The sequence below is a fragment of the Cetorhinus maximus genome, chromosome 17 (assembly GCF_964194155.1).
Source record: "Cetorhinus maximus chromosome 17, sCetMax3.hap1.1, whole genome shotgun sequence".
Lineage (NCBI taxonomy): Eukaryota > Metazoa > Chordata > Chondrichthyes > Lamniformes > Cetorhinidae > Cetorhinus > Cetorhinus maximus.
In genome coordinates, this window is record NC_135895.1 from 59,489,693 (window position 1) to 59,503,921 (window position 14,229).

Here is a 14,229-nt window from a genome sequence, read left to right on the forward strand (position 1 = left end):
TCGCAACCCCAGTGAGCCCTCTTATCTCGCCCGTGGATGAGGTTTATACAAATGTGCCCTACCTGCCTGCTCGTTGCGCCCGTGTGCTGACCTGAAGCTTGCACGGACACCGATAAATCAGTGCCGATTGGTGAGTCAAGGGCATTAAGTGGTCTGTTAATTAATGGGCGCACAATGGATATCATCGTGCTCCCGCCCAACAAAATATTGTGATGGTGCGCGGTGATGTCGGGTCACTCGCCCATGTCACCGCGCATCATTTTACTTGCAGATGTGCGGGCCCCGCCCCTGCACACCAACGGGAAATTCTGCCCCTAAGGTTAATCACGTTGCTCTGTTTTCTCCCTACATCAGTGCTTCCCGAACTTTTTTCTGCTGTGACTCCCTTTCAATGCTTCACATTTGGTATGACCCCAGTGTGAAAATTGGGGGTGGTGGGAGGGGGCAGATGTTGAGCAAGGTGGAGGTTCAAAAAGCAGGATTACAGGCCTAAAAAATGATACCTAACATTTTGGAGGCTCTGGTGTCAACGATCAAGCCTTGGAGATCATTGGATTAGGCCATGTCCACAGGTTTTTAAAAAAATCAAGCACATTCAAAGAGGTCTTGCAGCCAATCCAAGACTGTCAAACCTGAGTCTGTGCCCCATAGCTGCCATTACCTTGAAGCTTGTAACCCCAATTGGGGGTCCACAACCCCACTGGGGTCGCAACTCACAGTGTGGGAACCCCTGCCTTACAGCCCTGTAATTTTTTCTGGTTCAAGTGGTTCAGCTCTTGCCTTAATTGATGCAGTGGTCTCTGCTCTCTGGCAAAACATTGCATGCTGTAACAACCCTATGCAGAAATTTCTCCTTAACTGTCTCCTCGCTTTGTGACTATTTTAAATTGATGACCTCTTGATTTTTTTCATTTCATTCTTGGGACTTGAGTGTCACTGGCAAGGACAGTATTTATTGCCCATCCCTAATTGCCATTTAGAATGCAGTGGCGAGCATCTTTTTGAGTTGCTGCTGTCCATATTTGAGGTGTTGAATCGAGTATCAGTCAAGCAGGCTGCTTTGTCCTGGATGATGTTGAGCTTCTTGCGTTGTTGGAGCTGCACTCATCCAAGCAAGTTGAGATTATGCCATCACACTCCTGACTTGTGTCTTGTACTTGGTGCACAGGCTCTGGGGAGTTGAGTTACTCACCGCAGAATTCTCAACCCCGGATCTGCTCTTGTATCCACAGTTTTTATATGGCTGATCCAGTTAAGTTTCTAGTCAGTGGAAACTCCAGGATATTGATGGTGAGGAATTCAGCGATGGTGATACTGTTGAATGTCAAGGATTGGATTCTCATTTATTGGAGATGATCATTGCCTGGCACTTGTGTGTCATGCATATCACTTGTCACTTAACATTCCAAGTCTGAATGTTGTTCAAGTCTTGCTGTATGTGGGCATGAACTGCTTCAGTATCTGAGGAATTGTGAATGATACTGAGCACTGTGCAATCATCAGTGGGCATCCCCACTGTTGATCATATGCTGGAGGAAAGGTCATTGATGAAGTAGCTGAAGATGGCTAAGCCTAAAACACAACTCCTGTAGCAATTGTCAAGAAGATATAATAATTCTCATAATGTTATTGGAATTTATTGTAAAATAGAGTAATAGTTGGGGGGGCGGTGTGTGTGTGAAGAGAGAGAGAAAGAGATTCAATTGAATTATAGGCAGCTAGTCTGGGTATTTTGATCAAAGAAAAGAGGTTAGGTTTGAAATATTAATTCGATAAACATGGAAGTTTAGAAACATAGGTGTCAAGGGAACATTTGCATTTTGAGATAAACCAGACTAAATTGTTTTCAAAGGAGGGGTGAAATGTGTCACCTAGCCAGGTGAAGTTTAGAAACAGTGTGTTTATTTTTTCCAACGATTACTGGTAAAACTTAGTGCTATGAAGAGAGTTTTATTATCAGCTAGATAAAGTCCAAAGACATAGTGAAACAATGGTATTTGCATTCAAAGAGGAAGATATGTATAAAGAAGGAACAAGGGCTCTGTGTAAGGGAAGGCATTTTTTAAGATCTTACAAGTGTGTGAAAAAGCCTTCAGCGTCTATGCCTCAAGCCGCTGTCTTCAAAGGACCAAAATTAAAACTAACTTGGAAGTCGACTTGTTCAGGGTATCACATTTCTTTGCCTGGGCCTTTTAAAATCTGTGTCTTACTGTTGCCTTAACCGAAGTGTAATTGGGAGTTAGATTGATTAAAGGATTTAGAAATTATCATAGTAATAATTTATAGATCTATATATGTACTTAAAGTCATTTCTTCTATTAATAAATGTTTAATCTAGTTTTGTAAAAACCTGTAAGAGTTGGTGGTCTTACTACTGAATTCGAAACACGCATCTCAAAATTTATACAATTTGTAAAACAAGTTGTGGCAGTTGTTTCAAGTTTCCCTTTGGGATTTGAACAACTCAGCATTTACCATTGGCTGTGCCATAACACAATATACTGGAGCTGAGATGATTGGCCTCCAACAACATGCATCTTTCTTTGTGCTAAGTATATTGCCAACCAGTGGAGAGTTTTCCCCTGATTCCAATTGACTTCAATTTTGCTAGGGTTCCTTGATGCCACACTCGGTCAGATGCTGTCTTGATGTCAAGGGCAGTCACTCTCATCTTAGCTCTGGAATGCAGCTCTTTTGTCAATGTTTGGACTATGTATGCAATGCAGCCTAGAGCCAAATAGCCCTAATGGAATCCAAACTGAGCATCGGTGAACGGTTGTTGCTGAATTAGTACTGCTTAATAGCACTGTCAGCGACACGTTCCATCACTTTGATTGAGAGTAGATTGATGGGGTGGTAATTGACAGATTGGATTTGTCCTGCTGCTTTTGTTGGATAGGGCATATGTTGGCAATTTTCCATATTTTCAAGCAGATACCAGTATTGTAGCTGTACTGGAGCAGCTTGTCTGGGGCTGCGGCTAGTTCTGGAGCACATCAGTACTACTGATGGGATGTTGTTAGGTCTCATTGCCTTTGCTGTATCTAAGTGTCTTCAGGTGTTTCTTGTTAAGTGCACTATATCAGAATTTGTCAACAATAAAATTGGGCGATTTTAGAAACAGCAAGGAGGACAATAAGATACTTTAAGAGAATGTAGTGCACCTGAGGCAGGTTCAATTTAATATATGCATGCAATTTAATGTAAGTGATGCACTTTGGGAGGAGAAACAAAGAATGGGAGTGGATAGAATTGTCTGGATACTAGCATCTCTGATGTTGGGAACCTCGGGAGGAGGCCAAGATTGATCATCTGCTTGGCACTTCTAGCTGAAGATGCTTGCAAATGCTTCATCAACTTCCCATTCAGAGGAAATACTCTCTTTTTCCCCCATTCACCCTATCAAATAACTTAAAACATTTATTAAATCTCTTTTCCACTTGAAATGTGGATGAATTATCTCAGATTTCTCCACCTAGATATAATCTCTCATGTTTAGTATCTTCCCGTGTATTAACTTATGGTCTCTATAGCTTTAACATGCTGTCTGTAATAGGATACCGAAGCTTCCCACTCTCAACTATGGTCCAATCTTGTGTCTTAGAAATTTAGCGTAACCTCTTTGTGCCACCTTTCCACTATATTCCCCGAACATTTTTTATTGTCCCGCTTTTTCTAAAATCGCCTTATTTTGTTGCTGGCAAATTCTAATATAGTGCACCTATTCCCAAATCCAAATCATTGTTATACATCCACTCCTGGCCTCTGGAACACATTTATTTCCTAACCTTCTCTGATCCGAGCATCGCTTGATTACTTAACCTTTTGTCTGTCAACCAGCTTTTTACATGCTGCCTTTCCTCTTATACCACATGCCAACTAATTCCTGAAATTTCATATGCAATGTATCTTTTGCATTCCCTTTACTACTTCAGCCGGTCACTTCAGGGGGAAAAAAAATCTCTTAAATTTGTTAATCATGGCTTTGCCTTTAATAAACCCATGCTGGCTGTCAATGAATAGCCAATGCAGCTCTAAATACTCAACTGATTACATCTTGAATTATAGATCCCAAAAGATTTTCCCAATTGATGTTAGGCTAACTGGTCTATAGTTGCTTCACTATCTTTTCCATGAACAAAGTTGTTCTTGGCACCGGTTGCATATCTGAAGCCTAAAAAATTTCCCCTCTACTTCATTCAACAGCCTAGGGTGTATGCAGAGGATCTGGTGACTTGACTGATTTGAGTTTAATGTTTTTTTTAAAACCAATTTCCTATTCCACAGTTTTCCTAAACCATTTTTCACGTATGTTCCTCCAGTATATCTACATTTTCATATTTGTTTACAAATGATTCTTTGATACACTTTTTTGTCTTCTAGAACTATAGTTTAAAGATTTCCTGATGCATTGTCTTGTTTTGATAACTCTTCTGATAACTGAATTTAATTGATTGCTGTTTCCCTTGGAATGCTTTGTAATTGGGAGTAACTGAGATGGAGGCATCATCTAAGGAAAATGTGGATAAATGTTTAAAGCTGAGGAGTAATACTGTGTTACAGCTCGGTTAAGAGGGATCTGCTGATTCCGCTCTTCGTCTTGCTCCTAGATTGGTTATGACAAGAGTTTGAATTTTTTTAAAAGCGTGATATTGCCAATTCAACATGTATTTAACTGGTAATAAGAATTAAGCCAGCTAGATGCTTTCAGTTAACAAGGAAGGAGTTAGTTTTATTACTAAAACACACTCATAAAGATATAGAACTTATTAACTAAAAGGTTTAAAATGTACAAATATGTCCAACTTCCCACTAATGCAAAAAATACACAACTTCCTTAGGTATGCACAAAAAAAACTTTAGAGTATCAAATGTAAAAACTTGGCCGAGTATATTAAAAAAAATAAAGTCAGAAGAATTATTCACGGATTGTCCGGGTGCTTGTTTGTAGCTAGAGAGTCATTTTCCATGGTGGCTGCTAGTACTTTGGTTTCCTGCTGACGCAGTGGCTCTGCCATTGTGGCGGGTTCTTCTCTTGACGTCAGTGGTGTTGAGTTGGAATCCTTTTTTAACATCTCTGCAGCAGAGAGGTCTTCTGGTGTACTTTCAAACCAAAAACAGGGCTCAGCTTTTTGAGAGGGGGGTGGGGTAAAGCTTTTGCCCCTCCTGTCCTTGTGGTAGTCTTTGTTAGTTACAGTCCAGTATCTTTTACACCGAAGAGTTGGGACATGTGACCTTTCTCCGGTTTCAATCTGGGGCTTGTCTTAGCCGTCGCCTCTAAGAGCTCCATAAATTCTGTCTGGATAAGTGGCTTGTGGCCTTCATAAATGAAACTGTGTCTTAGTCTTTCTTTAGCACAAAATGTTTGTTTCAATAAGTTCAATACGCTATCAAGCAGATGATATTTACAAATTAATATTCGTATAGGAAGAATGCAGAGAAGTACAGTTAGTTTTGTAACTGGCACAGATATGATGGACATGGTTTCCTTCTGTAAACACCTATTGTTTTCTAGTCAGTCATTTGTCATGGGCATCCTGTATGAGTAATTTCCTGCAATTGGCTATAATTGTTGAACTGATTCTACCACAACTGTGCCCAGTACAGAACAAACATGCAGATTTCGACTTTATCTGCTACTGGAAAGAAACTATGTGCACAAAGAAAGGAGATTGGACTAGGCCTGAATTGTAATTGCAAGTAAAATAAGACTGACCCGAACCTTTGGAGCAACAGCTCACGTGTCTAGCTCATGGAAATAAACAAAGTAACATCAACTGTGATGCTACATATTGCTAATCTTTCTGTTATTTGTCTGCAGAGTGGCCTTGTAGTTCATTGAAAGAGAGGGGAAATTTGCTTTAAAATCCTTAAATGAGGCACCCACTACAGGTTTTGTATCTGAAGGCAGCTGAATTGAAAATAAACTGGATGGTACAGTAAGATCAGTGTGCTACATATTTACCCCTTGAATCCATGTTTGAATACAGCCCAGACACCCTTCCTTTCTTGAGCCTGGAGTGGAATAAGTTTTGATCAGTTTCAGCTTTATTAGTGCGAGCCCACATAAGCTGGTACTCCTCACTTGCAAGCAATGAAAGTCACTGATATGGAGAATTGTACTGGAAGTGTTTTTTTGAAGCTGAGCTCTCAAGTTTATTAACGTATACCAATACAACTTTGAAACAGTCAAGCTCTTAAAAATAACTCTTGGTATCACCATAACGGCCCAACTGCAATCAAGAATATCATGGGTGGAAACTCTGGGTGCAACAACCCCTTTTGCCACTGTTTCGTGTGTGTTCGTCTTCCTGTGCTCAGTAGAAGACTCGCTATTTTGAATGCCCACTGTCAGATGCAGAGCAAAAGTCACTCATTCTCTCCCAAAGATGTGTGCCTTCTACTGCATAAATGTGATATTTTTCTAATTTCCATTTCAACCATACAAATGAGATAGAGAATGGTGTTGAATTAGTTTTTATACTGTGGGTCCTTACTTGAAGAGACTGAGATTGACGACAGAGTTTGAACTCAGTTACTAGGTGGTTGGCAAGAAACCCTCCTCCCATACAATTCAAGCTTGGGTCTCAAATGAAAGGCAACTATTATTCCACTGCACAACCTAGACCCCCAATATTTGTGTTATGTGATTATACTGATTACAATGGTTTCTTTTTAGGAGCTGGGTAAATATGGACTACTTTATTACAATGCCCTCTTCATGATTTTGCCTTCTTTGGCCATTGCATATTTCACAGGCGATCTTCAGAAGGTAAGCACTTGTCTTTTTAAACAAAAAAATGATACACTAGTGTTTTAATTTTCGTAGAATTTTTAACATTTTTTAAAAAATATGTAACAGTCACATCAAGACCATCATAGAAATTTGCAACACGGAAAGAAGGCTTTTCAACCTTCCCTTCCTCATTTGCTGCTCAGAATTCACCCTTAGTCCTTTCACTTTCCTTTGTGTTGCATTGTTCGCTGCTCCTCTGTCTTTTCCTGTTCTGCACTCTCAAACTTACAGCAGTCTTCAAGTTCTCAAAATATGGGCCCCACCCCTTCTCTCTCTGCTACAAGTTAGAATGATTCTGGGATATGCATCAATCTCTCCCTGATGCATCCTTTTTCTTTCAACTGTCTCCCCTCCCTCAGCATCCTTCCCTTCTATTCCTTGATGCATCCACTGCCAATCAATTTGTCTTTGCAGCTCTAGAATCTTGCTTAATGTTGTGTTGCCTTGGGTGCAGACACACTTCCTGATGCTGTTGGCAGAAATTCTTAATCCTGCATTAATTGTTTGGCACATCAAGAATTCCTAGCCATAATGTGGCTTTGAGCCTGATTCCAGAATAAAACAATGACTGGGTAGTAAAATTTGTATTAAAGATTTTTGGGCTTTCTGCACATATATCACTAGTATTGAGTGCAAGAGATCATTCTTAAAAGCAAGCCCCTTACAAACTGAGGTGTGACCTAAATGTATAATATCTGGAAGTGTAGCATTGCTCTGGTTGATGACATGAACCTTCTCGTGTACACCTATTCGGTTTTTCAAAGACTAGGTAGCTTACGCTTATCTATAAATCTAAGTAAACATTAAAAGCATTGAAAAACAAAAACAGAATTACCTGGAAAAACTCAGCAGGTCTGGCAGCATCGGCGGAGAAGATAAGAGTTGACGTTTTGAGTCCTCATGACCCTTCGGAAGAACTGAGTAAAGTTAAGAGAGGGGTGAAATATAAGCTGGTTTAAGGGTGGGGTGGGGGGAGAGAAGTTGGGGGTGGTGGGGGGTGGTTGTAGGGACAAGCAAGCAGTGATAGGAGCAGATAATCAAAAGATGTCACAGACAAAAGGAACAAAGGGGTGTTAAAGGTGGTGATATTATCTAAGAAAATGTGCTAATTAAGAATGGATGGCAGGACACTCAAGGTACAGCTCTAGTGGGGGTGGGGTGGAAAGACTGACGACAGGGTATTACAGTTATAGATGTAAAATTAATGGAAATAGGTGGGAAAAGAAAAATCTATATAAATTATTGGAAAAAACAAAAGGGAGGGACACTTCCTCCTACCTCTCCCTGGACCATGACCCCACCACTGAACATCAAGCCATTGTTTCCAGGACTGTCACTGACCTCATCTCCTCTGGAGATCTTCCTCCCACAGCTTCCAGCCTGCTAGTCGCCCAACCTCGGACAGCCCGCTTCTACCTCCTACCCAAAATCCACAAACAGAACTGTCCCGGCAGACCGATCGTGTCAGCCTGTTCCTGCCCCACGGAACTCATTTCTCGTTATCTTGACTCCCTTCTCTCTTTCCTTGTCCAGTCCCTTGCCACCTACATCCGTGATTCCTCTGACACCTTATGTCACATCAACAATTTCCAGTTCCCTGGCCCCAACCGCTTCCTCTTCACCATGGACGTCCAATCCCTCTGCACCTCCATCCCCCACCAGGATGGTCTGAGGGCCCTTAGCTTCTTCCTTGAACAGAGGCCTGGACAATCCCCATCCACCACTACTCTCCTCCGTCTGGCTGAACTTGTTCTCACACTGAACAACTTCTCCTTTAACTCCTCTCACTTCCTCCAAATAAAAGGTGTGGCTATGGGTACCCGCATGGGCCCCAGCTATGCCTGTCTCTTTATGGGATATGTGGAACATTCCTTGTTCCAGTCCTACTCCGGCCCCCTCCCACAACTCTTTCTCCGGTACATCGATGATTACTTCGGTGCGGCTTCATGCTCTCGTTGGGACCTGGAAAAATTTATTGATTTTGCTTCCAATCTCCAGCCCTCCATCATTTTCACGTGGTCCATCTCTGACACTTCCCTTCCCTTCCTTGACCTCTCTGTCTCAATTTCTGATGATAGACTGTCCACCAATATCCATTACAAGCCTGCCGACTCCCATAGCTACCTCGACTGCAGTTCCTCACACCCCGCTTCCTGTAAGGACTCCATCCCGTTCTCTCAGTTCCTTCGACTCCGTTGCATCTGTTCTGATGATGCTACCTTCAAAAACAGTTCCCTCTGACATGTCCTCCTTCTTCCTTGACCAAGGTTTTCCACCCACGGTCGTTCACAGGGCCCTCAACTGTGTCCGGCCCATCTCCCGCGCATCTGCCCTCATGCCTTCTCCTCCCTCCCAGAGACATGATAGGGTCCCCCTTGTCCTCGCTTATCACCCCACCAGCCTCCGCATTCAAAGGATCATCCTCCGCCATTTCCGCCAACTCCAGCATGATGCCACCACCAAACACATCTTCCCTTCGCCCCCCCCGGCGGCATTCCGTGGGGATCGTTCCCTCCGGGACACCCTGGTCCACTCCTCCGTCACCCCCTACTCCTCGGCCCCCACCTGTGGCACCTCCCCATGCCCATGCGGAAGATGCGGCACCTGCCCCTTCATTTCCTCTCTCCTCACCGTCCAAGGGCCCAAACACTCCTTTCAAGTGAAGCAGCATTTCACTTGCATTTCCCCTGGCTTAGTCTGCTGCAGTCGTTGCTCCCAATGCGGTCTCCTCTACATTGGAGAGACCAAACGCAAACTGGGCGACTGCTTTGCAGAACACCTGCGGTCTGTCTGCAAGAAAGACCCAAACCTCCCTGTCGCTTGCCATTTTAACACGCCACCCTGCTCTCTTGCCCACATGTCTGTCCTTGGCTTGCTGCATTGTTCCAGTGAAGCCCAACACAAACTGGAGGAATGGGACCTCATCTTCCAACTAGGCACTTTACAGCCTTCTGGGCTGAATATTGAATTCAACAACTTTAGATCTTAAACTCCCCCATCCCCACCCCCTTCCCGCTTCTTCCCCCTCCCTTTTGTTTTTTCCAATAATTTATATAGATTTTTCTTTTCCCACCTATTTCCATTATTTTTATATCTATAACTGTAATACCCTGTCATCAGTCTTTCTACCCCACCCCCACTAGAGCTGTACCTTGAGTGTCCTGCCATCCATTCTTAATTAGCACATTTTCTTAGATAATATCACCACCTTTAACACCCCTTTGTTCCTTTTGTCTGTGACATCTTTTGATTATCTGCTCCTATCACTGCTTGCTTGTCCCTACAACAACCCAACCCCCCCAACCAACTTCTCTCCCTCCACCCCACCCTTAAACCAGCTTATATTTCACCCCTCTCCTAACTTTACTCAGTTCTTCCGAAGGGTCATGAGGACTCAAAACGTCAACTCTTATCTTCTCCGCCGATGCTGCCAGACCTGCTGAGTTTTTCCAGGTAATTCTGTTTTTGTTTTGGATTTCCAGCATCCGCAGTAGTTTTTTGTTTTTATTAAAAGCATTGTATTAGATATGTTTAACTAACAACACTCTGTTCATCAAACAATAAGATGCAACCAAATAATACCCACTTTGAGTCCACCCTTTGGGACCATCATCTGTTCATCTCTACACAGGCTGCAGTACAGTAGAAGGGGAAGAGCTGTTGGAAGTGGCCTAAAGCTGCCAAAAATATCTCTCTGAGCATAGAGCTGTCAGTCAAAGCCATCAGAAAACCCCAAACTCCCACCACCACCCATCCCCAGCAATTCAGGATAGGTTGGTAGATAGCTCTGACCTTCCTCTTACAGCCATTGTAAACCACTTCCAAGCAATAACAACTTCTGGGTATAAAAGGCTTTTGATGCTTGTATGTGTACACCAGCCATATGGTTGGGACAAGCCAGCTTTCAAAGTGGATGACTGAGACATATGCAGCTGTTTTTGAACTCCAGGGAGGTATGAGTGTGGATTCTTTACTAGTACAGAGAAACCAAACCTGCAGTGATCAGTTTAAAGTGATCCTCAATTGAGCTTTAATTTTAAAAAAACCTGAAGTCTGACCGTTGGAAACAGGTTCTATCCTTGCAAGGATGGAAATAGGATGTCAAGTAGAAACTGTACTGAGGTTAAAGAGAAACAAGTCAGGGTCAGCACCTGAAGTGCTGTAACATGCAAGGCTACAGGCCAGGTGCTGGAAGGGGGGAACTAAAATGGACGGCTAGTTTTTTCAGCTGGTGCAGACATGGTGGGCTGAATGGCCTCTTTTTCTCTGATGTAACTTTTCTATGGTTCTACAGATGTATGGATCAGCAGAGAACACATAAGAAATAGGAGTAGGGGTAAGTCATTTGGCCCCTCCAGCCTCATCCATCATTCAGTAAGCTCATGGTTGATTGACCTCAGCAGTTCTTTCACAATACTGGAATATATGAGCTACACTAAAGTTGGTGTCAGCATTTTTAAACCTGAAAATACACTTCAGCTTTGGGTACTGTACAATGTGTTCTAAACTTAGATCTGCTGTATTAATACAGCAAAACCATCCCAGGATTTTCTATTTAGGGATGCCCTTTTACAGAAAGAGAACATTTTGCAACTGCTGCTTGTAACTAGAGTTAGTCCATGATGAGTTTATAGCAGTGGTCTTCAATTTTTTCTGTGGAAAGGACTCCTAGAAAATACCAGGGTCTCTAGTTTGAATTTCAGAAAGAAAAGTTAAAACAGTGACAAAAGTAATGTACTGTGCTACTAACTCAAGTATAAAAATATGATCAGAGATTTTTTCATGAATCCCTTCGAAGTTAAGTACCCCAATTTCCTAGCTTATAGTTTACAGAGACACCGCACTGTTTCCCCACATGCTTCAATTTTTAGGCATTTTTTTCCCCTTCACATCCAGGCCACAGATACACTTTCCTTCTCTTCCCCCTCCCTCTATTCAAAAGGCACTTACTTCCCCACCCATCCCACCCCCAACAAATTCTGTTTATAATGGCATTCTTTATTTTGCTCCCTCCAGTTCAGAAAGACTTTTTTTTCGCACCCACTCCCACGTTGACAGAGACACTCCTTTCTTTCCTCTCCGTTCTCAAATAGCACACTCTTTTTCTATTTACATTCAGAGATGCTGCTTCCTTTTTCCGTTTCACCCATTCGCAGGTAGTCGCCTTTCTACCCCTTTATATGCCTATATTCGGAGGGAATCTGTCTCTTCCACCTCTGCCCTGCATGCAGTTTCCTTTCTCTTCCTTCACCTACACTATCCGCTGTTCAGATGTGTTCTTTGTTTTCTCTCTTCCTCCAGCTTAGAGGTATTCTTGTCATTTCAGTGCATTTAAGGGGTTATTTTCTTGCTCCCCTTTCAGTTTGCAAAGACCATAGAACCATAGAAAAGCTGCAGCACAGAAAGAGGCCATTCAGCCCATCGTGTCTGCACCAGCTGAAAAAGGAAAGATAAAAAATTAGCCACCCATTCTAATCCCACCTTCCAGCACCTGGTCTGTAGCCTTGCAGGTTACAGCGCTTCAGGTGCAGATCCAGGTACCTTTTAAATGAGCTGAAGGTTTCTATCTCCACCACCAAAACAGGCAGCGAATTCCAGACAGACACCACCCTCTGGGTGAAGAAGCTTTTCCTCATGTAGGAAATGTAAATTTAAAAGTAAATCTTTACATACTTTTGTTTTTTTTATACTGTGTGGGGTTTAGGAATTCCTTTTAATGTGCATTTTGTAACTCTTTCGAGGTATCAACAGTCACAGATTGTAACTCTTTCGAGTACATTCACAGTTCTTGGTTTCCGGGAGTGGGACATGAACCCACAACCTTCTGATTCAAAGGCGAGGGTGCTATTGGTTCCTGGATAGATGAAGGGTTAATTGTCTTGAGAGTGCTGCCTGCATGGCTTAAGGTAATTGGAACCATATGTATGGATGAACTGTGGATCACGATCACAATTGTCAGTTAATGTAAGCACTGATGAACAGATAACATGATCAGAATATGACAACACAGGAAGAGCCCCTCTCCTGATTACAGGGGTTAAAAGGAAAAGACTCAGAAAAGCTCGGCACAGATTTTGAAGTTGACAGAGGGGCGAAAGAACAACAGAAGTCACAACAAGCTGCCTGTAGCTGCTAAATTCAGTGGGAAGCAAGAGCTACCTGATCTAGGATATTGACTGCCTCTGTTTAAGTATAACTTCTGTTGCTTAATAAATTATCCTGACACCATGGCATCCAGTGTCTCCTTGTCCAAATCCCGTGCACTTTCCTCTCCACTTCACACCGGCATGATAGAGACTCATCTTTCTTTCTACACCCTCCCCCCATCCCCTTACATCTAATTGCCTCACCCATTCAGTTCACAAAACACCTTCAAGTTATGCTTCCCCCTACACTGCCCTCACTTCAGCAATTGTGTGTCTCCCTTTTCGACCTGTGCTTCTCATTCACAGAGCTGGGTGGAGCACCACGAGAGCAGCCTAAAGGATTTAAACCTCAGAGCAGCAGCAGAGAGAGGTGTACAGCAAGGGAGATTTTTTTTTAAAATGTGATGTCATAGCATGTTGGGGGTGGCTACAGGGTTAAGTTTACAGATAAATATTTAAGTTGTCCATAGTTTATACTAAACCAAGTAATTAGTCTAAAAGCTAAAAAATAAACTCAACTGATCAAATACATACATTTAAAGTTTAATTAATTAAATAAAACAAGATTAGAAAGTGTTATCAGTGCAGAATGTGGGATTGCAAATAAGGATGTCCACAATAATTGTCTGCACTGAGGAACTTCAACTGTCAAAGCAAAATACTGTGGATGCTGGAGACCTGAAATAAAAACAAAGTGCTGGAAAAACTCAGCAGGGTTGGCAGCATCTGTGGAGAGAGAAAAACAGAATTAATGCTTCGAGTCCCAATATGTGTTGTTTTCGGAACTCTGGGGGTCATATTGGACTCTAAACGTTAACTCTGTTTCTCTCTCCGCAGATGCTGCCAGACCTGCTGAGTTTTTCCAGCATTTTCTGTTTTTATTTCAGTTCAGTGTCGTTGAGCTGACACATAGACACGGCAAGGCATCAGGGAGGGGGAAGAGTTACCTAGACACTGATCCAAAGGGTGGTCATATCCCGAGATTAGGCAGTGGTACAGGTTTGGTTTGTGGCCAGGGATAGGACTTGAACTGAGTCAAGCAGGTAAAGGGACCTTGAGTGCAGTCCTGGAGGAGCCTCAGCCAATGCCCTTATGAATGAGGGCATGGACTGCAGGGTGGATGAGCAAATTAGTCCATGGCACCATGGTGCAGGAGGCCATTCAAGTGGAGAGAGTGAAACGAAATGTGGCAGTGATAGGTGACAATGTAGTCATGGGCATAGATACTATTCTCTGCAGCTGCAACTGGGAGCTCCGAAGATTGTGTTGCCTGCCTGGTGCCAGGGT

General features: G+C 42.7%; 1 protein-coding gene across 1 annotated transcript in view; it reads left to right on the forward strand.

Annotated features, from left to right (window-relative positions):
• The window catches only part of slc35d1a (solute carrier family 35 member D1a), a 64,808-nt gene that overhangs the window by 33,851 nt on the left and 16,728 nt on the right, over nucleotides 1-14,229 (forward strand). Inside the window, exon 8 of the mRNA XM_078561277.1 lies at nucleotides 6,680-6,772. Coding sequence (XP_078417403.1) covers nucleotides 6,680-6,772 — 93 coding nt within the window. The remainder of the gene's footprint in view (nucleotides 1-6,679; nucleotides 6,773-14,229) is intronic.